At 44.2% G+C, this 21,294-nt stretch overlaps 1 protein-coding gene across 13 annotated transcripts in view; it reads left to right on the top strand.

Annotated features, from left to right (window-relative positions):
- The window catches only part of DOCK9 (dedicator of cytokinesis 9), a 283,577-nt gene that overhangs the window by 218,800 nt on the left and 43,483 nt on the right, over window positions 1-21,294 (top strand). For 5 of the 13 annotated variants that reach the window (XM_029936495.1, XM_029936502.1, XM_029936494.1 and 2 more), the window contains exons 34-39: window positions 51-184; window positions 2,633-2,744; window positions 8,106-8,172; window positions 9,674-9,721; window positions 12,510-12,646; window positions 20,498-20,613. In XM_029936495.1, the coding sequence (XP_029792355.1) occupies window positions 51-184; window positions 2,633-2,744; window positions 8,106-8,172; window positions 9,674-9,721; window positions 12,510-12,646; window positions 20,498-20,613 (614 nt within the window). Of the gene's footprint in view, window positions 1-50; window positions 185-2,632; window positions 2,745-8,105; window positions 8,173-9,673; window positions 9,722-12,509; window positions 12,647-13,154; window positions 13,199-20,497; window positions 20,614-21,294 lie in introns of all 13 variants that reach the window. The other 8 variants (XM_029936506.1, XM_029936499.1, XM_029936504.1 and 5 more) reach the window with 2 other exon arrangements.

Raw genomic sequence — 21,294 nt, forward strand, 5'->3', positions numbered from 1 at the left:
TTTTGTTCTGTCTCACCAAATCTTTGGTCTTGGCTTAAATTTCCGTTTAGCTTCTCCATATACGACGTCAACTCCAAACATCAATAGTGTGAGGAATGCTGATTCAAGAGGATCCCTCATAAGCACAGATTCGGGGAACAGCCTTCCAGAAAGGAATAGTGAGAAAAGCAATTCCCTGGATAAGGTAATTTCTTGTCATGTAACTTAAATATTTTTTAAAACTCATAAATTTAGCTCAAAGTAAACCATACTTCATGTTCTAGTGTTCATTAAGTGTGACTTTTTTTTTAATAAGTCCATTAACCTGGAATAGATAATCAGAGTGTTATCTAAGGATGGAGCCCATTTCCTGAAACCCTGATTCCTGTTTCCAGGAGTTCAGATGAGGGTGGTGTTTATAGTGGAGGACCTTGAGCAAGTAGTTTTGGCAGGTTGGACAGGTAGGGAGATCAAAATGCCACTCATTTAAAATCCCCATGGTCTGTATGTCAGAGAATACCATTAGTACACAGTTTTCCATGCAAATGAGGATTGGGTGCAAAGCCCACTCCAGAAAAATTAACTCATCATATAGGTGATCCAGGGACAAGGCTTTACCGAAAGCCTTCTCACGCTGGTACCCCCAGCACAACGCATCCTTCTCGTATTTAACTTTTTTTTTCTTGAAATAATCAAGGGTCAGCCTATGTGGAACTTTGTGGGAATGGTTAAAGCTTGGATTTAACAAGAAGATGTGGTGTATATATATACAAAGGAGTACTACATGGCAATGAGGAAGAACGAAATCTGGCCATTTGTAGGAAAGTGGATGGACCTTGAGGGCGTCATGCTAAGCGAAATAAGTCAGGCAGAGAAGGACAGATACCGTATGTTTGCACTCATAGGTCTAACGGGAGACCTGGCAGGGGATCATGGGGAGAGGAAGGGGGAAAGAGAGCGGGGGAGAGTGAGGGACACAGATCAAGGGAGACTACTGAATACTGGAGATGATCCATGGACTGAAAGGGGAGGGGGAGGGGGGGAAGGGTCATGGAGGGGGGGCACTTGTGGGGAGAAGCACTGAGTAACTGTTATATGGAAACCAATTTGACAATAAACTATTAAAAAAAAAAGGAAAAAAAAAGCTTGGATTTAAACCTGGAACAATGGTAGATTGGTTTTGCCTCAGCCACCGTTCTCCTAAGTTATTTCAGGTTCTAGGCAAGCCCACCAATAAACAGGTGAACCCCATAGGGTGGATTTCCAGTCCTCCTACACATGGAAAACGGCCTTCTTCCGCATCAGGGCTGTAGCCATACCCGTATTTCCATGGCCGGCATTGGCGCGATTCTCCCCCAGGGCTGTTCTGTGGGGCGCCAGCATGTCGGTGTGGGTGTGTGTCGTGACCTGTTGACCTTCTCCCTTGACCATGACTTGCCTTCGCGTGTAGAGTGAAAAGCTGCTCAGACGGCATTCCGCTTGCGTCATACGCAGTGTTGGAGAGGAGGAAGAGAGCTGCCAGTCAGCCAGGAGAAACCGGGTCACGGTGGACTTTTCCCTCCTAACCACTCCACCTTTGCCAGAGGAGACTTTGCATGCCGCTCCTTCCCTCCCCCTGCAAGAAGTCCCGGGCGCTCCCAGTGGCCCTGGCGAAGTGGGTGCTGAAACGATGCCTCTGCACGACACTTTTGCCACTAACTGCACCTGTGACTCTTCCCATAATGAAAACACTCATGGGTGTTATTAATGAAACCTGTTGGTTGTTAAATTTTTTTATACTGCCTCCCAATACCTTGAATAAAAGATTTTCTTTTTAATTAATCTTTCTGCTTTGGTATTTGGCAAAAAAAGTCCTGATTTCAATTGGAAATGTAACTTTGAAGATTTTTAAATCTCCTGTGTTTTTATCAAGACATGAGGTTCTACTTCTTTTTGTTGTTTTTTTTAAAATGTCCACTCCTGGAGCACACGAACCTGCTGTCTAGTGGCAAAAGCGCTCGCTCCCTGTGCCCTGCGCTTTCTGCAGTTTGCGGTGTTGAGCTGAGCTGGTGAGGGTTGATCTCATCAGTGTCGGGTCTGGGGCCACACTCTGCTGAGCTGTCCCTATGTGGCCGTATTGGGTACCTGCCTATCATTTTCCCCCGGGGGTGCGCCACGATGTCAGCTGAATGACAGTGACTCGGCACCAGGCCTCCGTGGCTGGTGCACAGGAGCAGGATGGCTTGTGTTTGCTCTTTCAGCCACTGGCGTTCTCCTGAGGACACGGTTCCCAGCCGTGTCCTGCAGTGACTTCTGAAGCATCATTTCTGCGTGTGATCCTAGCACACACACTCTCTGGATGAGGCTATACTTGGCATTTCAGAGCTAAGCTGGGAGCTACAAGTGTGGTTACCCAGTTTGGAAAGTCCAGGGCTTCTGGCTCTTCTCTTAGGAAATATGCGAAGGAGATGAGTCAGAGTGCCTGCCCACCAGCACCTGTGTGTGCACTTGGAGAAGGTGTGCCTGTTGTTTGTGGACAAAGTCTTCAGACCTTCTGATTTGTGTGGTTTGACTCCGTTCTAAGACTCTCTTTTAAGGGAGAAAAATGAACCTAATTTTGTTGTACCTGTAATGAAGGATAAAAAAAATCACCTGTATTTCCTTTTTTATTTAGCACCAAGGAGGCACCTTGGGAAATTCTGTGGTTCGCTGTGACAAACTTGACCAGTCTGAGATTAAGAGCCTGCTGATGTGTTTCCTCTATATCTTAAAAAGCATGTCTGACGGTAGGTAAAAATGAGGATGTCAGTTTCAGTATTTAGTTTATTTTTTATTTATTTTTTTAATGTTTTTTATTTATTTTTGAGAGACATAGAGACACAGCCTAAGCAGGGGAGGGTCAGAGAGAGAGGGAGACACAGAATCTGAAGCGGGCTCTAGGCTCTGAGCTAGCTGTCAGCACAGAGCCCGACACGGGGCTCAAACCCACGAACCGTGAGATCATGACCTGAGCTGAAGCCGGATGCTTAACCAACTGAGCCATCCAGGCGCTCCTAGTTTATTTTTTAAAACTTATCATTGCCTGAAAGGATATAAGGATTTAAAAGGCTTTTCTCCCATGTTTGAAATACATGTTAATTTACTAAATGTAGTAGAAATAAAAGTCTTAATTTAGAAAAAGATTTTTACTAATCTAGAAAATGAGTTCTAAAATGTGCATGGGCCATCTAAACATTTTTTTATTAAACTCAAACCTGCCATCTTAATTAAATGAGACAGAAGCAGACCAGTGAGGTAGCTTTTGATTTTTTTTTTATTTTACTTGTCCAAATAAACTTACTGTCAACTTGCATGACTTTCTAGTCGGGCTCTCGAATCAGAATATGTCATGTTGGGAGATCTAGGCATCTCTTCCGTTTAGAGTGTGTGTGACATTTCTGGCTCTAACCGGAAGTGAGCTGTGAGTTTTTCATTTTCTTCTGGAAATAGTAGTATCATAGTAGATTAAGGTTTTTTTTTTAAGTTTATTTGTTTATTTTTAGAGAGCACACATGTGTGCGGGTGGAGGAGGGGCATGGAGACGGAGACAGAGAATCCCAAGCAGGCTCAGAGCCTGACACGGGGCTTGAACTCACAGACTGTGAGATCATGACCTGAGCTGGAATCAAGAGTTGGACACTTAACCCTACTGAGGCACCCGCTGCCCCAATAGATTAAGTTTCTGATGGAGGGTTTGACAGCCATATTTTTTAATGGAAGGAAGCTCATAAATATCCATGGTAGACATTTCAACTCTGGTTCTGTCATACAAGCAATCGCATGAAATTGTGCCATTACAAGGTCACATTTCTTAACTTGATCAAAAATCTCGTCCTACTTTCCCCATAACATACCAGAAAGTGTGCTGTGAGGCATATTGAGTCTTTCGCAAACAAAACGTTGAAGGCCTCTCACGCTGCCTGTGCGTGGTGGCCCTCGGTGTGGGCGTTAGACATCCAGGGGGAGGCATTTCCGCCTAAGAACCAGTACGACTGTTATATCAGGCTTTCACTCCCGTAGCGTGAACCTTAGTGCTCAGCTGTTGTGAACAGCACACCTGTCCTGCTTCAGGACGGGGCTAGTTTATGTTTCTGTCACTTTTACTGTAAAATAGCTTTAAGTAAACAACAGGCAAGATTTTCCTTGAATGGTGACCAAATAGCAAAGCACCGGGCACTTATTCTGATAGTTGAGCTGTAAAATTGCAATTCTTCCCTTAATGTCAAACGTTCTGAACGTTACCTCATGGTGGTGAGTGAGTCCTAGCCAGCCCTGCAATTCTGCTTTTTCCTTTGCTGAAAATTTTCTTTAAAACATTTTATGCTTCAAATAATAAATATGGTATATAACTAGACCAGAACTACTTTTTCAGACCAGCGTATCTGAAATTTTACATCCAAGTGAAAGCTTTCTTTTAATTAAGTCAGCACTTCGGAAGACCGTGTGCACACTTGAAAAATGCAACAACTTCTTCAAAACAGTTTTAGAGCATCTTTTCTAAAATATTACCTTCAACTTACCAGTTTCCTTCCTTTTATAATGTGGATGTTTGTGTGTGGCCTGTTTAAACAATGCCCACCTACCCCCAGAATCCTGGAGATATTCTTCTATGTTTTCTTTAAAAGTGGTATTATTTAAACTTTCACACTGAAATCTTAATGCCTACCTGGACTTGATTCTTGAGTATGGCATGGAGTGGGGGAGACAGACAACCGAAGTCAGCTGTGTAAGTCTGTAGCTACGCGTTTCCTTGTCCCCCATTCAGGGAGCCCTTTCTGTGTGTGGGGCCCTTCCCTCCTTCACAGAGGTCAGCTGTCTTCCCCCGTCTCCTTGGCCAATAGCCTCAGCCTCAGTCAATAGCCAAGAACAGGAAAGGTGGCGTGGTGCCTCTTGGCTGGCCAGCCGTCCTGCCTGGTCTGTGCTGGGGTGACCACACATGTGTGCAGGTTGGCCCCGAGAGCCGCCTCCCCCACACCTTCCCGTGTTCACTTGGCTCTTTGGGTTCTCACCACATGAGGATGGCCAGCCTCAACCAGACTCTGTCGCTCTGGAATCTAAACTCAGAATCCCTGAAAGATCATCAACCTACCCATCTGACTTGTCTAGAACACTAGACATGGCTTTTTTTTAAATTAATTTTATTTATTTAAGTAATCTCTATACCCAGCATGGCACTTGAACTCAAGCCCTCGAGATCAAGAGTCACACACTCCTTCAACTGAGCCAGCCCAGTCACCCCTCAATGTGGCTTTTAAACTTGGGGCACCTGGGTGATTCAATCAATTGAGCATCCAACTCTTTAATTTCGGCTCAGGTCATGATCTCATGGTTCATGAGATCAAACCCTGAGTTAGACTTCAGATGGTATGGAGCCTGCTTGGGATTCTCTGTCCCTCCCTCTCTGCCCCTCCCCCACTTGTGCCCTCTGTTTCTCTCTCAAAATAAATAAGTAAACATTTTTTAAAAACCACCATTAAAATCAGGTATACTTGATTTAAATCCCCATCCCACCATGATTCTTCAGGCTGGTCATTGGGAGAATTACTGGACTTTTCTGAGCCTTCATCAGCTGATCTGCAAATTGGATTGTTCCTCTGGTCATGGGGAGAATTCAGATTTGATAGGTATGCAGTCCTGAGACCACCCAGGAGAGCCCGCAGGCGAACAGGGTCTCCATGGGTATCACATGGCTTCCCCTGCCTGGTGCCATGCTGGACAGTGTGGAGAAAAATGTCTGCGGCCATGCACCCTCGGGAGCCATCAGCGTCTCTGCGGACTTGCTCTTGCTCACCTCAGGACCCAAGACTCAGGGGCTTTTTTTTTCCCCCCGAGAGAAATCTCTTCACCAGTTTTGCAACTTCAGTATAAATTATAAGAATGCAAAAGTGTTTGGGGCCCCTGGGTGCCTTAGTCAGTTAAGTTTTCGACTTCGGCTCAGGTCTCGATCTCACGTTTTGTGAGTTCAGGCCCCACGTCAGGCTCTCTGCCGTCAGCACAGAGCCTGCTTTAGATCCTCTGTCTCCCCATCTCTCTCTCCCCTTCCCGTCCTTATGCTCTTGCACTCTCTCAAAAATAAACATTAAAAAAAAGAATGCAAATGTGCTTAACTCTCAAATGATAACACTCTTTGTGCAGTGCTAAAAAGCTAAGGGTTATACACAGAGAATGCTTCCTATAAATATATTTATAGGATTTACCTTCACTAACAATGTGCCAGGTCATCTTGATGCAGGGCAGGTGTGAGTGAGACTTCTTAATTGAGAGGATACTGAATCATCATGCTGGGAAACAGGAAGTTGCATACACTGCTTGTTTGGAAGACTATTTGGCAAGATCTGTCAACTTTTTAAATGCATGTAACATTTGACATGGCTATTTCACTTCTACGAATATTTGTCCTGTGAATGTAGTTGGACAAGTGTGCAAACATCCTTGTAAAAAAGGATGTTCTTTGAAGCATAATATAAGGTGGCAAAAGATTAGGGGGAAAGAAAACAAGTAAATATCTACCAGTAAGGAACTGGGTAACTCAATCACATTGCATTCACAGAGAGGAATATCATGCAACTTGGGAGAGACTGGAATTGATTCAGGCTATTTTGTCGAATTGAAGCTCCAAGGATAAACTGTGTAGCATGTGTGCCTCCCCTTGGTCATGTCTGTGCTAGGAGGAAAGCACTTAAGTACACAGAAGAATTTTCTTTTTTAAGGTTTTTTTAATGTTTATTTTTGAGAGAGAGGGAGAGACAGAGACAGAGCATGAGCAGGGGAGGGGAGAGAGGGAGACACAGAATCTGAAGCAGGCTCCAAGCTGTCAGCACAGAGCCTGACTTAAATTCACAAACTTAACTCACAAACTCTGAGATCATGACCTGAGCTGAAGTTGGACGCTCAACCGACTGAGCCCCCAGACGCCCCAGTACATGTAAGGATTTTCAACAGATTACTTACTGGAGAGAGATTGTGTAGTAAGCAAAGAGAGAGCCTAACTTGCGATTATATGCCTACTTGTATTCTTCGAAATTTCTGGTCCATTTAAGAGCACATTACATATAAGTTAATTATGTTCTATAGGGGTGCCTGGGTGGCTCAGTCAGTTGAGCGTCCGACTCTTGATTTCCGCTCAGGTTGTGAGCCCAGCGTTGTGGGATCAAGTCCTGCATCAGGCTCTGTGCTGACCGCTTGGAGCCTGCTTAAGATTTTTTTTCTTTCTCTCTCTCTCTGCCCCTCTCCCTCACTTGTGCACACTCACTTGCTCTCGCTCTTGCTCGCTCTCTCTCTCTCACATGTAAGGGTGATCTCTCTGTGACATCTGTCACATCATTGATCGCCAGCTTGTTCGGCCAATCTGGCTGGCTAGGGAGGTGTCCCCTTCCTCCCTCCTGGCTCCCTGTGCGTCCCTCCCAAAGCTGTGCACTCAGTCAGAGAGAGCGACCTTCCCTGATGCCGGAGGACTGTTTGTGGGTCAAGGGTATATGATAGACGCTGCTTCCTGCTGGAGCCTCCAGACAAGCGCTCGGGTCCATTTGTGGAAGAACGTAGGGGAGTCCAGCTTCTAAGACTCTGGGCACATCCACACGAGGCGCTGCACATGGCGGTCTGCCTTAAGAATATATACGTGTGCGTGTGTCTGTATACGCTACGGTGCTGAGTGATACAGGATGAGGTTAAAGGTCAGCTGTTCACATGTAGCTTCTTTATTTTTTTTTAAGTTTTTATTTATTTATTTTGAGAGAGACTGATAGTGCAGGTGGGGGCAGGGCAGAGAGAAAAGGTGAGAGAATCCCACGCAGTCCTCAAACTGTCAGCACAGAGCCCGGGGCGGGACTCGAGCTCACGAAACCATGAATCAGATCGTGACTTCAGCCGAAGCCGAGAGTCGGAAGTTTAACCGCCTGAGGCACCCAGGCGCCCCGATGTGTAGCTTCCTTAAATTGAACGTGCGTGTCTCGTACGTGTCACCGGTATAGATTGGTCGCTGTGGCTTGTTCTTTGATCAGCGGTAAAGGCAGGCGGGCGTGGGGGTTTGCGCTCCAGAATCTCTTCCCCATCCCCTACTGTACGTAGTACACATCGAGATTCTGACCAAATTAATGTTTATTTTCTAGATGCTTTGTTTACATATTGGAACAAGGCTTCGACATCTGAGCTCATGGATTTCTTTACAATATCTGAGTGAGTAGTTTTGTTTTGCTCATTGGTTTTTTTTTTTAATCTTTGTTTTTCCCGGCTGATTAAGAGGTGTGAGCAACACGATGTAGTTGAACCAAGAATGCTGGATACTCACCCTGAGTGCTGAGCTCCTTCTTCTGTACCCGACCCCCGCACTTGCGCTCACATGACTCAGGGTCAGGACCAAACCTAAATTTTGAAATATATGGTTGGTATAGATGAGAGCTAATGGTGTGTGCAAGCCATTTTAATAAAATAACACAATTTGGTAGCCAGATTGGGTGATGCTACTTTTCTAAGTTGAATCTAATTTAGCTCAAGCAGTTGTAAAAACTGAGAAAAATAGCTATAATTTTGAAATGTAAGTGAAATATTGCATTTTATCTATTATCTCATTTTATCTCTATAAGCTAAGTTTCTGATTTCCTTTAAACTCTTTACTTTAAAAACACAAATTCACAATCCCTTATCCAAAACTGCTGGGGCCAGATGATTTTCCAAATTCAGAATGTATTAGATTTTTAGAAAACTTACATATAGAGCATGTTCTGTAACACCCCAATGGGATCTCAGCACCCCACAATTAAACACATTATTGTGTCTGCAGTAAAACAACCTGTTTTATCAGTAGTATGATTATTCACAATAATGGTGAATTTTAACTATAAGTAGCTCTGTGGGTCAAGTAGTTGGGGTCATGATTCTGCGGCCAAATGCATTTGCATAAACTCAGGTGGAAAACTATGGTGTTCAGAGCTTTGTGCGGTTTTGATCATGGTTCTTGGCTCATTGTCTCATGATTATTCTCTCTGCTGAGTTAAAAGTAGGAGGGTCAGATGGGATTCAGCACCAGAACTTACTGGACATGATTATAGCTGCTTCCAATTAAATATATGATTCTTTAAAATATCAAAGTTGTGGTTATACTAAAAGAAACCAAAAAACTAGATGTCTGTAAGGGACCAGTCCATTTCCAAAAGCCAAAAGAGGGACCTCCTTCCGCAGATTTGAATGAGAAAAAATAAGCAGTTTGGAAGAGTGTACCAGTGCCTAGGCTTTCCATCATGATTGTTTTTTTTAATTAATGTTTGTTTATTTTCGAGAGAGAGAGAGACAGAGCGTGAGTGGGGGAGGGGCAGAGAGAGAGGAAGACACAGAATGGGCCTTGAACCCAAGAACGTGAAATCATGACCTGAGCCAAAGTCGGACGCTTAACCGACTGAGCCACCCAGGCGCCCCTCCGTTGTGATTTCTGGGGCAAACCGCCTGAGCCAGCAGACAGCCCTGTTGGTCCCAGGCCTCTCCCTGTGGCTCTGACCATGGAGCACAAGGGTAGGTCAGTAATCTTCTCTGGGGGGGGAGGGACCTGCCTGAGAATTTCTGAACACCGGAAGCAAGAGGCTAGTGGCAGGTGTAAGTGTTACTGGTGGTGGGTTCAAATAAAACAGTGTATTGACCACAGTTATTTTCGCACCTTGCTAATAACCCTTCGTCCTGTCTGCAGAATCTGCTTGCACCAGTTCCAGTACATGGGGAAGCGATACATAGCCAGGTACTGTGGGGTGGAGTCTGGACTGTGTGTCATTCTCCGTGTCACTTGGGTCTGACTGTGTGGGAATCGTCATCTGTGATGAGTGGCAGTTGGACTTCTCATAAACAGCCGTGATGTCTTTGGATTGCTGCCACCAAATCTGGTGGTATCTGTCGCCTACGTTCCCACACTCCTTCTGTCTCACTTTGCCTCGTGCACGTCTCTGGGAAGGACTTCCCTTCGTGGCCTGCTGCTGCTCTCGCACCTCACAGGCTTCCTTCCAAATCCCGCCCCCCGCACCCCTGCTGCGTTCTCCTCCTTCCCCATCCCCTTTCTCCTGTCCCGGCCCCTCCGAGTATGTCTTCTTACTCTTTTCTGCTCCCTTAGTGGTTTCTCTTTCCCTGTTGGACTTTCAAACATCATTTTTTACCGTTCCTTCTCCCAACTACAAAGATGCTGATATCTCATATAACCATTTCCCTTTTCTTAAATTTGATTAAATGGTTATTATTTATTTTTTGAAAGGGAGAGACAGACAGTATGGGCGGGGGAGGGGCAGAGAGAGAGAGAAACATGACTCCAAAGCAGGCTCTAGGCTCCAAACTGTCAGCCCAGAGCCCGACGCGGGGCTCAAACCCATGAGGGAGCGAGATGATGACCTGAGCCGAAGTCAGACACTTAACTGACTGAGCCACCCAATCCCCACCTTTTTTTCTTATTGAAAGAATGTTTTCAGTCCATTTCGGATTTGTTTGGACTGCCACAAAAACTATCTCTAAAACTGGGCCTTTTCTCCAAATAAGCTGACCATACCCTGCTTTTGTCCGACCACGGCTCTCTACCGAGTGTCCTAACTCTTCATTGCCCTGCCCCACACCACGCTCTCAGATCCGCCCTGAGCGTGAGGATTGCTGGGGACTCTGCTCAGGGACAGCCACGCCTCAGAGCACATCTTGTCATTACCAAGTTCTCACTCCTGCCCTGCAGCCACTCAGTGAGTCTGTGTTTTCCTCTGTGTAGCGTGTTCTGTGATAACGTAGCTCTGCGGTCTCGGTCCAAGTATCCTACTTTTCTATTGTTATTGTTTTTAGCAGTTTATTTATAGGTAAACATATTTACACTTTAAGAAAAACTTTAAAATTTAGCAGTAATTGAGGGTTTTTCTCTTATGATCCTGTTTTACAGCAATGAAATAGGAAAGAGATTTTAAAGACTATTTGTGAAGATTTTACCTTTTATGTTAACATTGTTCTTTTCTGGGGATATTTGAGAAATTTCCAGAATTCTGTTTTATGTTTGATGAAAAGTTGTGGATTGGTTTCTTTTTAAAGCAAACTTAGCATATTTTATGCTATCCTATTAATATTTTTTTATTTTTAACTGGAATGCAGCGGCACTTACAAGTTCCCTAATTTTAACTATCATTTTTTATCATAACATTAATTTTTACATGTGCACTTTTGAGTATACCTAAAGCAAGTATATACAAGGTGACCTTATACAGTAGCACCTCCCACCTCGACATCATTCGCTTTGGCTTTGTCCCGTGAAGGTGGCCAAACGCGTACATTGCTGGCATTGCACCCAGCAAGCCTACCGCCTCCTTGAAGTAACTGCCACTCCCATCCCGAGATGGCATTTGGAAGGTGTTGTGCAAAACAGGATGAAATACCGCGAATCTGAACCTGGCGAATGTGGATAGAAATCCAACAGAATATTTTAGAATTTGGTTTTGTCTGACTATTAACATTGAACGGCTATAAATTTAATTTAAAAAAAAAAAAGCCCTCCGATTTTATAAGCACCCTGTATATATTTGCATAGAAAAGTATGCTTCTTTGAACTGTCCTAAAACCAGATGGGCACGGGGAGGCAGGAGTGGAAGGTAGTGTTACTTGTTACGTGCACTGTGGAAAATGACGTGCCCTGCCGTATCGGAAATGTCGCCGTGGTCTCTGCGACTCGTGGAAAAGGCCCCGAGCAGTAGTGTAAACGCCGTCGGTGTCTGCTCTGTGGGGCCGCCCGGTCTGACGAGTACCGCACCTCCTCTTCACGTCACTCTGAAGTCACCCGGCAGCATGTTGCCCGATGGTACTCCGTGCATGCCCTGTTCTGCGCCACCCAGTAACACAGGGAGGGAGACGGTGGGCTACGGGACGGGCGACAGGTGTCATTCCAGCACGGGCCTCACTTTTCATCTGCTCTGGTGATGGTACACAGCGGGAAGTTTAGCGGTTTGATTGCTAACCCAGATCACTTTTCTATTTTCTTTACTTGCCTGCTGACAAGTTTAACAAAGTGTGTGGCTCTTCTCCTTCCTGCCTGGGTAAGAATAAAGGTGTCACACTGCCTCATGTAATCCTCTCATTGCATGTTGGTTCTCTGCTGCTTCCAATGCATTACTTTCATTAAAAAAAAATTTTTTTTTGCTTTTGCTCTTTGATAACATCTTTAATCCAAAAAGGTTCATGGTGTTTGGCAGTTGTCAGAACACTAACCTTTGGCACCACATTGGACGGATGCTCAAATGCTTTAAAGCAGCATCTCTAAAGTACTTTCCTGAACTGGAAAGTCCCCTGCTTCAGCTTGGTTTTTGCTTCTCTGTCGTCAGGTGCTTTTCCGTGAACCCTTTTCGAGCTGAGGCCCGTGTGTGCGTGTCTCTGGCTCATCTGGCCCCGAAGGCTGCGCTGCACGTGGCCGGCGTGTGGCCGTCCCCTTGTGCCGTGTCCTGGCCGCACTAACCCTCCGCGTCCGGCTGCCGTGTAACATGTCTAACTTCTGCTTCTATCCCATCTCACTCATGTTGCAGGAGCCAGGAGGGGTTGGGACCCGTAGTTCATGATCGAAAATCTCAGACATTGCCTGTTTCCCGTAACAGAACAGGAATGGTGCATGCCAGATTGCAGCAGCTGGGCAGCCTGGATAACTCTCTCACTTTTAACCACAGTAAGTCCCATGACATGCCATCGTAACAGCCAGCCGTCTGATGCGACACCTCCGAGGGGAGAGCCCCAGGCCGCGGCGCGCCACCTCACCAACCTGACTTTTCTTCCAGCGCAGAGCGAGTGGGATGAGCTCCTGGCGACATCCCCTTCTTTGGCGGAGAGTGACACAATGTGGAACGTGGTCAGCTACGGCACTAGACCTGAAATTGTCCCCACCCCTCCGTTCAGTGTTCTTAACATGAAATGTGGCAGGTTTGACAGCCAGACGTCCTCTTGGCATTTTTAACTTGATACTTGGACCTTCCCTCTGGAAGTCCCGAGGACACCCGGGACAGGTTTCTTTTCCCTCCTTGGAGCCCATGCATGTAACTGGTCACGTGTCCACATTCTGGCATTCTGGCTTTGAATGTATGTTAATCCTTAAACCGCTGTGAAAACATGAAGCCCATGAATCAATTTGTGAGGGTGTGGAAAAGCCAATAACAAAGTGACTTTTTCTGTGTTTTCAGTGTGAGAAAGATATCAAGTGTGCTTGGAATTTCTGTAGACAATGGTAAGACTTAATCAGGTTGGAGTCTGCTTACGAGGCTGCTTCCCTTGCAAACCGAGACCTTTTCGTTCATCTCGCCTTCCTAACTTTGGGGCTTTCTAACCTCACAGTAGAGATTCTACCAAAAATTAGGAGCATATTTTTCATCTAGTTTTTTCACATCACCAGAGGGGACATGGTATCATGTACTAGTTCTAGAAATTTACATGTTTCATCTTCCTAAGGGTTTCTCAGAGCAGAAAACCTAAAAGAGTGTCAGCCATGCAGCATTTTCAAAACTAATGGCGATCATTCATAACAAACACCATTTCTGTCAGTGACATGTTCTCTGAATTGTTTCATCTTTTCTCCAAGCATAACGTAGCTGGTTGTTTTATCTAGACAATTATTTGTTCTCACTGCAAGTAATGTCTTTAATGTGTAGTTCCTAATATCTTCTCATCATTTCTAATCACAAGGATTGCACTCCCTGTGATCTTCATACCTCTTTCTTACTATAGGCTAAGAGTAAAGAATATTCATAGTGCTTTAAGTTGACAATAGTTCAGAGTAAGAAGGCCAAGGGATCTAAATACAGCAACCATCCACTCTTCCACCCCAACGAACTTCCATGCAATGAGCATAGACTCTTTATAAAATTCTAAGCTTAATTTAGATCAGTATTATATTTGCCTTCCACACACTGAGTTGGTAGCTTTCAAGAGCTAGTTCTGAGCCCCATACTCAGCTGCAGGATGTACATCTAGGAATACATCTAAGGCCACAGCGCTTGTTTTTTTTCACCTCTTGTCTGTTGGGGCAAGAGCTCTGCAGACAAGGGGTTGAAACAAACAAAACCAGGAGTGTTGTTGTTTTTCACTCTCATTTCCTGTTTAGCAAACAAATTAGATTCCCACTATTCGCCCTTTGCCCAGATAGTTTATAGCACGGTGACTACCTCTCTGTCAGTTGCAATAAATACTTAAACTTTAAAGCACTTTAAAAAACAAATCAGCAGACCGAGTCCTCGCCTCCAAAGAATCACTCAGGAAACACAGAAAACACACAAAAGTAAAATGAATGATCAGCGCATGAATAAGTGACCTTAATCCACTAAGATGCACAGCAGCTCCTCCCACTGCAAACGGATTTTGCGACGGTGGCTTGCACTGGAGGAGAGAGACAGCTGGCCGTGTTTCACAGCCAAGGACCATATTGCTAACGTGGTTGATTTCCATCCTCTCTTCCTGCTACCCACGGGGAGCCCCTCCTTCCTGCCTCTCTCTCTCTTCCTGTAGTTTCTGCTTCAGTCAGTTTTCAGTGACACCATCCTCCCCCGAAGGTTCTCCTTCTGCCTTCCCAGTAAACAGTGTGTAGCTGATTCTTGTAGCCTTCTCCTGTGTTCCTACAATTCCTGCTCCTCCCAAATTGGTTCTGATGTCTCACAGCCCTTGTGTTCTTCTTCAAAAGCTCAGTCTTAGTTTACATCTCTGAGTCTGATGATGTATCTGGGTAACTTCAGCCTTTCCCTCTGTTGGTTTTTGAGCTCCAAATTGTCAGTTTGCCCAGAAGCCACAGAGAAGTATGTACTATATGTATACATGTGTGTGTGAGCATGTATATGTATATATACATACATGATTATTTTTACATCAGTACCTAGGTGTTTAATGGGAAATCTGTAGGCATATCTGTCTTCTTAAAAAACTCTTCTTTATCAGTGAATACAGTACCTTCTGTTGGACCACCCACAATGACATAGATCCACTATGTGAGAGATTTGCAGGGTGCCAGAGTCTAAAATGAATTTATTTTAGAAAAGAATAAAAATAGAGTCCCCCATACACCACCTGCATTTTTTATTTTGCCTTTTTCTTGTAGCAGAAAAGGCTTTGCCAGGCCTCAGCTTGGCCAGCAGGGAGCAGCAGAGGACCACAGGAAATTCGGTGGGGGGCAACCTTCCCGCCCCCATTAGCACATCCATGTAGGATGTGGCAGAGGACACCATATGCAGGACACATGTCACCGAGGCGGGTTCTTATCTTTCCTCTTGGGTTTTGATAGGAAACAATGAAAATTACAGATCCTACTGTGCAATCTTAACTATTTCAAAAACACTCCACAACGCAGAGTACTAACCACTATACGATCACGGCTCAAAAACACTCCAAAGATAGAGGTTCCTTATCTTTGGGTCTTTAGCCAGGTACATGAAAAGTAACTGTGTATAACATTAAGACATTGACCTTTTTATTGTAAAGTACATCCACTGTGCATCAACATAAGCTGTTGGTGTCCAATGGCATATTGAGAGGGAGAGCTGCACGTGGAGTGTTTTACATGAGCCAGGCCGTGAGGGAAGCTAAGTGAAACATGTTTGCAAATAAGTGATGCATGTGCAGAACGTATACAATAACGCCGCATTTACTATGATGTTGCCCGAGGAATATATTAAATCTATTCATATGACAATTTGTATTTCCCACTGGTGGGAAAAGCCAGCAAGAGGGAGAAACACTTGCTGAAAACCTATGTTTCTTATAATCCAGCCTAAGAGAGAGTTCAAGGTCACTGGAATAAGTTGCAGAGAATTCGATTTCAGGTCATTGTGGAAAAGCCTTTTCTAACTGAACTGCCCCTTAGCTAGTGTGGGCCCTTGAGCTGGAGGTGTGAAAACAGAGACCGGATGAGAACCCACAGGGGATATTGTCCAGGTCACTTCAGCATCACAAGAGGAAGCGAGGAGTTGAACGACGTGGCTTATCGGACCCCATCTAACTCTGAAATCAACTCATTGATGTCTATGAAGTACAAGTGAAAAAATGAATATCAGTGATAATTAAATTCCTTTACTGTATATAATATTGAATTAATAGGAAAAATACAGAGAATGCATCTATCCTCTAAGTAAAATTAATAGTTTTCAAAAGGTTTTAGGCCTGACAATCTATTTTTTAAAATAGGTAAAAATGGACTAGGATGCTTTAAAGATATATATATATATACACTCAAGAGAGTAAATGAAATGTTTGTTTATAAAGCTACTTTTTTTTTATTCTGAGACAGGTTTCCTTGATTTAGAAATGCATTTTTGCACATTTTCTAGCGTTTGTGACATCAGGGTACATCTTCAAGTTAGAACAGACCTATCTTATACCTGTATCTTGCCTATTACACCTAATACGGCAGTCAGTCATTGGTACTTTTTGTAGTTGATGGGGTTTCAGAACTCAGTCTGCCAAAATGCCTGTTCAAAGTCATGTTTATATTTTGAATATCCTTAAAAAGGACTTTAAATTAAAACATATGCATAAACCACGTGTTTGCACAGCTTGAGATGTATGCCCCGTATCAGGTACTGTTTTCAGATGCCGCTCAACGTTAGGTTGAGGCATTTGTCAGAGAAAGGAAAGCAGATGGATAGCCATTTCCTCCAGCTTCAACTCTGAGATCTTAGACTCATTCCACAGATCATACTGAGCATATTTATTTTGTGTGTGTGTGAATCAGAGGACAGACAGCAAAATCACATAAGTTTTGCCTTGGAATATTACACCTTATTTCTACAGCCTACTCTCTGCTTATTTGTGAGGAAATCCTTTTCAGCGATAAAAATGGGATGGAGATCAACAATAGGTCATGTAGAGGTTGGCCCACCTGATAGGTTGCAAAAATACATGCAGTTAGTAAACACCGTAGACCATGAGTTAATATATTTCGGAGAGTGGGTTTTCAATATTTGGGGACTTTTTCAAAAAATTAATTAGTTAATTAATTCTTTCATTTATATCTGAGTTAGCGTATAGTGCAATAATGATTTCAGAAACAGATTCCAGTGATTTATCCCCTACGTATAACATCAAGTGTCTTCCTTACTGCCCCACACCCATTTGGCCCATCCCCCCACCCACAATCCCTCCAGCAACCCTCCGTTTGTTCTCTGTATTTACGAGTCTCACGAACATTTGGGGACTTCTTTTAGCAAGAAGATTCCTTGTCATTTAGTAGTATTTATATTTTTCTCATAAAATGTATTGTCTTTTTAGATTTATATGGGCCAGAGGAAAAAAATTAACAATAAAAACAAGAATTCTTGTTTCATAAAGGGTAAAGGTAGCTGTTGAAAAGAAAGTGCCCCCTACGGGAATATATATCTGACTTCTTCAAGCTCAAATGTCCTGTGACATTTGGAAGAGGCAGTGCCTGTGTCCCTCCCCCCACCTCACCTCTGATGTCATGGCAGCGGGGAGAGACCGTGTACAGATGTGGTCAGCGTTATTCAGTCAAGCTGTTCTAGTAACAGTTTATTAAGCAGAGCAAGGTCAGTTAAGTCTAACAGAGCAGATGGGACACTAGCGGGAGGAAAAACCTCATCCTTGGCCTCTGAGTGTTTAAAAGATTTGGGGATTTTAGAATAAATCCTTTATCATAGAATTACATCAGAAAGAAAATTGTGTAAACATGAGCAGTCCATGACGTCATGCCAAAGATAGTACACTGAGGAAGGAAGGAAGTCCTCCTCTCCCTGGCCAGCCTGGCTGAAGAGAGTCCGTGCCCCAAGCACTGTCCCCTATGGGAAATCAGTAGGGTTAGTTAACATAGCAGTCCTTGCTTCTGGGGTCAGAATCCACTTAATCAACTTCAATGAGTTGCAGACCTATCCTTTAAGAACTTGCTTTTTCTCTTACGATCACTTTTTGGATGTACCAGGTCATTTTCATTTCCCTCTGGTGACCATTGACTGAAGCCTTCCCTCGCGCATGACTTTTTGTTCCAGGTGTTGAGACCAGCCTTTCCCATGGGCACATCTGTCAGTGAACTGTCCAGCAGTCTCCGCCGCTTACGTAACCTCTCCATGCTGCCCAGGGACTTTATAATAACACCAGCTCAGGAATCCTGCTGATCTCTCTCTTTTTTCTTTTTTTTTACATCCAAGTTAGTTAACATATAGTGCAACAATGGTTTCAGGAGTAGACTCCTTAATGTCCCTTACCCATTTAGCCCATACCCCCTCCAACAACCCCGCCAGCAGCCCTCTGTTTTGAGATGAGGGTTTAACATAAAGCAAAATTATAACCAACTGTGGCTTAAAAGGATCATTTCTTTTATTCTTAGATAATTCAGATACAGGCAGACAGATTTCTATATGAATCTGACTGTCCCCCTTAAAGAGATCAGATAGACAATGTCACGACTCATGGATAGTGTCATGTTTCCATACCTGGATACGTAATTATATAAAAACTTAATTAGCACAGCCACTGATTATATGTTTTAAAAACAAACATTGCCAAATTTCAGTCCTGGATTGGTCCAGACCTCCAGGCGAAAGTAAACGCAGTGGAAATCCCTCAGCTTGTAGGCGATCACACCTGCATACATTAGCCAAGAAGTTACCCAAAAAAAGAAACTGTCAGTTCTGTGCCAAGAAAAAATTCATCACCACAGCCAGTTTTTTGGACAGTTTAACCCAGATTATTAAACGTCAGTAGGAGGTAAACGGCAGCCCTCAATAAAGGGTCTTTCTGACCTGTAATACTTTTGGTTGGTCTAACAGAAGGCGCTGTCTTTTTTCCCCTCTTGCCCACTTTGTGATCACTTTAACAATAATTAACTGTCTGTTTTCCTCTTTCATCATATCTGTATCTTACCAAACAAACCACGCCGAATGGGGGGATGCCTTGGCTGACAGTACCAAAATATATCCATCTCTTTGGGAGCTTTCTCACCAAAAAAGCACACGTAAAAAGACAGAGCTAGTTGGTGCCGTACGTCACGGAACCCCAGCGAAGGCACGTCGGCCCTGTTGCAGTGTGGGACTCGTGCTTCCGTAAGCATGGAGCTTCCGAGCCACCTCTGAAAGCCCAGCAGCTTTGGATGAAAACACATTTTAGTATTTTTAGCACATTTTCAAAGCAACTCAGTAGCTTGAAAAGTCTTTTTTGTAGTCTTTTAAAAATCATTCTGTAACTCTGACATTTGCTACAGTAAGAATAACATCCTGCTAGTTACTTTATTTCATCCTAATATCAGGTACTATGATACAGTGACCTGGATCAGGAATTTAGGGTGTAGTTTCTGGGTTTCTTTTTATCCCCCTTACTGGCCTCAAGAAGATTCTCTAGATTTTCCGCACTACATTTTCCTGATCTATATACAAAATGTCCTCCTCTCTGGAGTATAAAGTTACCCACATAGAAAGTGTTGATTTGTTTACACTCCTTGGAGAAAGACATTCCATGACGTTTTATTATATCGCCATCTTTCTTTGTCATCTAGATCAGTCCTGTAACATCTCTGCATCCCTGTATGTATTTCTGCTAATGCATATCATTTCATAATGTAATATCTCAAATTGTATGTCGAGCTACATTTGTGTCAGTACTAAACTGAATTTTACAGCCACGTATAGTAGATATCAGTTTGTATTTAAATTATGATTCTTCAAGTCCTTTCCTTTCCTTAAACGTTTCTTTCAGACATACTGGCTTTCGTGCTTTTTGATAAAGCAAGTAGAGTTCTGTTAGCAGTGCAGTCAACTCTTGATTATCATTCCTAGTTCTTCACGTTATCGATTCCGTACTTACATAGCATTCACCACGCGCCAGGCACTCTTCTAAGAAGTTCACAAATTGTAACAAACGTTATGCTCACTACAGCCCTTTGAGGTAGACACTATTATTATCCCCATTCTACAGGCTGGGACACAGAGGTATAAAGACGTCAAATAACTTGCCCACGGTCACACAGCTAGCAAGTGGCTGAGCTGGATTCGGGGCCCAGCAGGCTGACCCGCGGCTCATGTTCTTACCCCCTGTGCTGCTGCGCTGCCTGTGTCCATGTGGGACGCTTGGGCAATCCCTGCCTCCTTCTCCCCTCCCGTCCCAGCAGCTCAGCCAAGTCCTCGATGGATTGGCTCCCACAATTGACTGACTGTGCGACCTAAGACGAGCTGGTCAGCCTTCCTGTGCCTCTGTCTTCTTATCTGCAGAAAGGGTTTAATAATGTACATACTTCATAGGGCCGTTGAGGGATTAAATGAGCAAATACGTGTGAAGTTCATAGAATGATCGCTGGCACATGGCAAGCACACAGTAAATGCTTGCTGCTATTCTTTCCCTTCCAGAATTAAAAAAAGATATAATCAAATGGACATATTATTAATTACCACCACCACCCCACCACCAATGTAAAAGCCCAACACGGAGACAAGGCCCCAAAGGAAGCCTTCCCTAAATAATCAAAAGTTGACTGTGTGACTCTCTCGGGCCACCGCCTGTCTGTCTGCAGCCGCGGCAGTAACCTCATGTTGTAATCACGCAGGCTACGGCCACTCGGACGCCGACGTGCTTCACCAGTCCCTGCTGGAAGCCAACATCGCGACGGAGGTGTGCCTCACGGCTCTGGACACGCTCTCCCTGTTTACACTGGCGTTTAAGGTCGGTATCGAACAGCTGTTCGTGGTCAGAGCTTTACCTTTTAAATTCATTATGTGTGTTTACTTGAACCGGCAAGAACTTCCTGTATGGAATTTTCTTTTTTAATTTCAGCGACTGTTCTTGCCCCTGTAAAGAAACCATAAATCCTTAAAATCCCTTTATGAAGTCCTTCCATGGTTAATGACTTGAATTCCCTGAAATAAAATAAAGCTTACTGGTCAGGGTGTGACGGAAACCGTCCCCGGAGGTGGTTAGCCCGTGGCCGGAAGAAAGCATCTGTCCGGGGAACGCGGCTTGCCGGGCCGTCGCGGGTGATAAATCCCGGAGCCTCGGCAGACATTGCTACCCCTCCCGCCTTGAACGTGTCCACGTGGAGCGGCGGTTAAAATAAGTCCTGACACATTCACCTTCTACAGTTTTCAAACATCTGTCCATAACTTCAGTGACAGAAACATTTCAAGGATAGAAAATAAAAGGTTGGGTTGGTCTTTTTTCTTTTTAATTCTTTTTTATTCTTTTTGAGACAGAGAGAGAGAGAGAGAGAGAGAGAGACTGCATGAGCAGGGGAAGGTCCTAGAGAGAGGGAGATGCAGAATCCAAAGACAGACTCCAGGCTCTGAGCTGTCAGCACAGAGCCTGATGCGGGGCTCGAACGTATGAACCGTGAGATCATGACCTGAG

The sequence above is a fragment of the Suricata suricatta genome, chromosome 4 (genome assembly GCF_006229205.1).
Source record: "Suricata suricatta isolate VVHF042 chromosome 4, meerkat_22Aug2017_6uvM2_HiC, whole genome shotgun sequence".
NCBI classification, from domain to species: Eukaryota; Metazoa; Chordata; class Mammalia; order Carnivora; family Herpestidae; genus Suricata; species Suricata suricatta.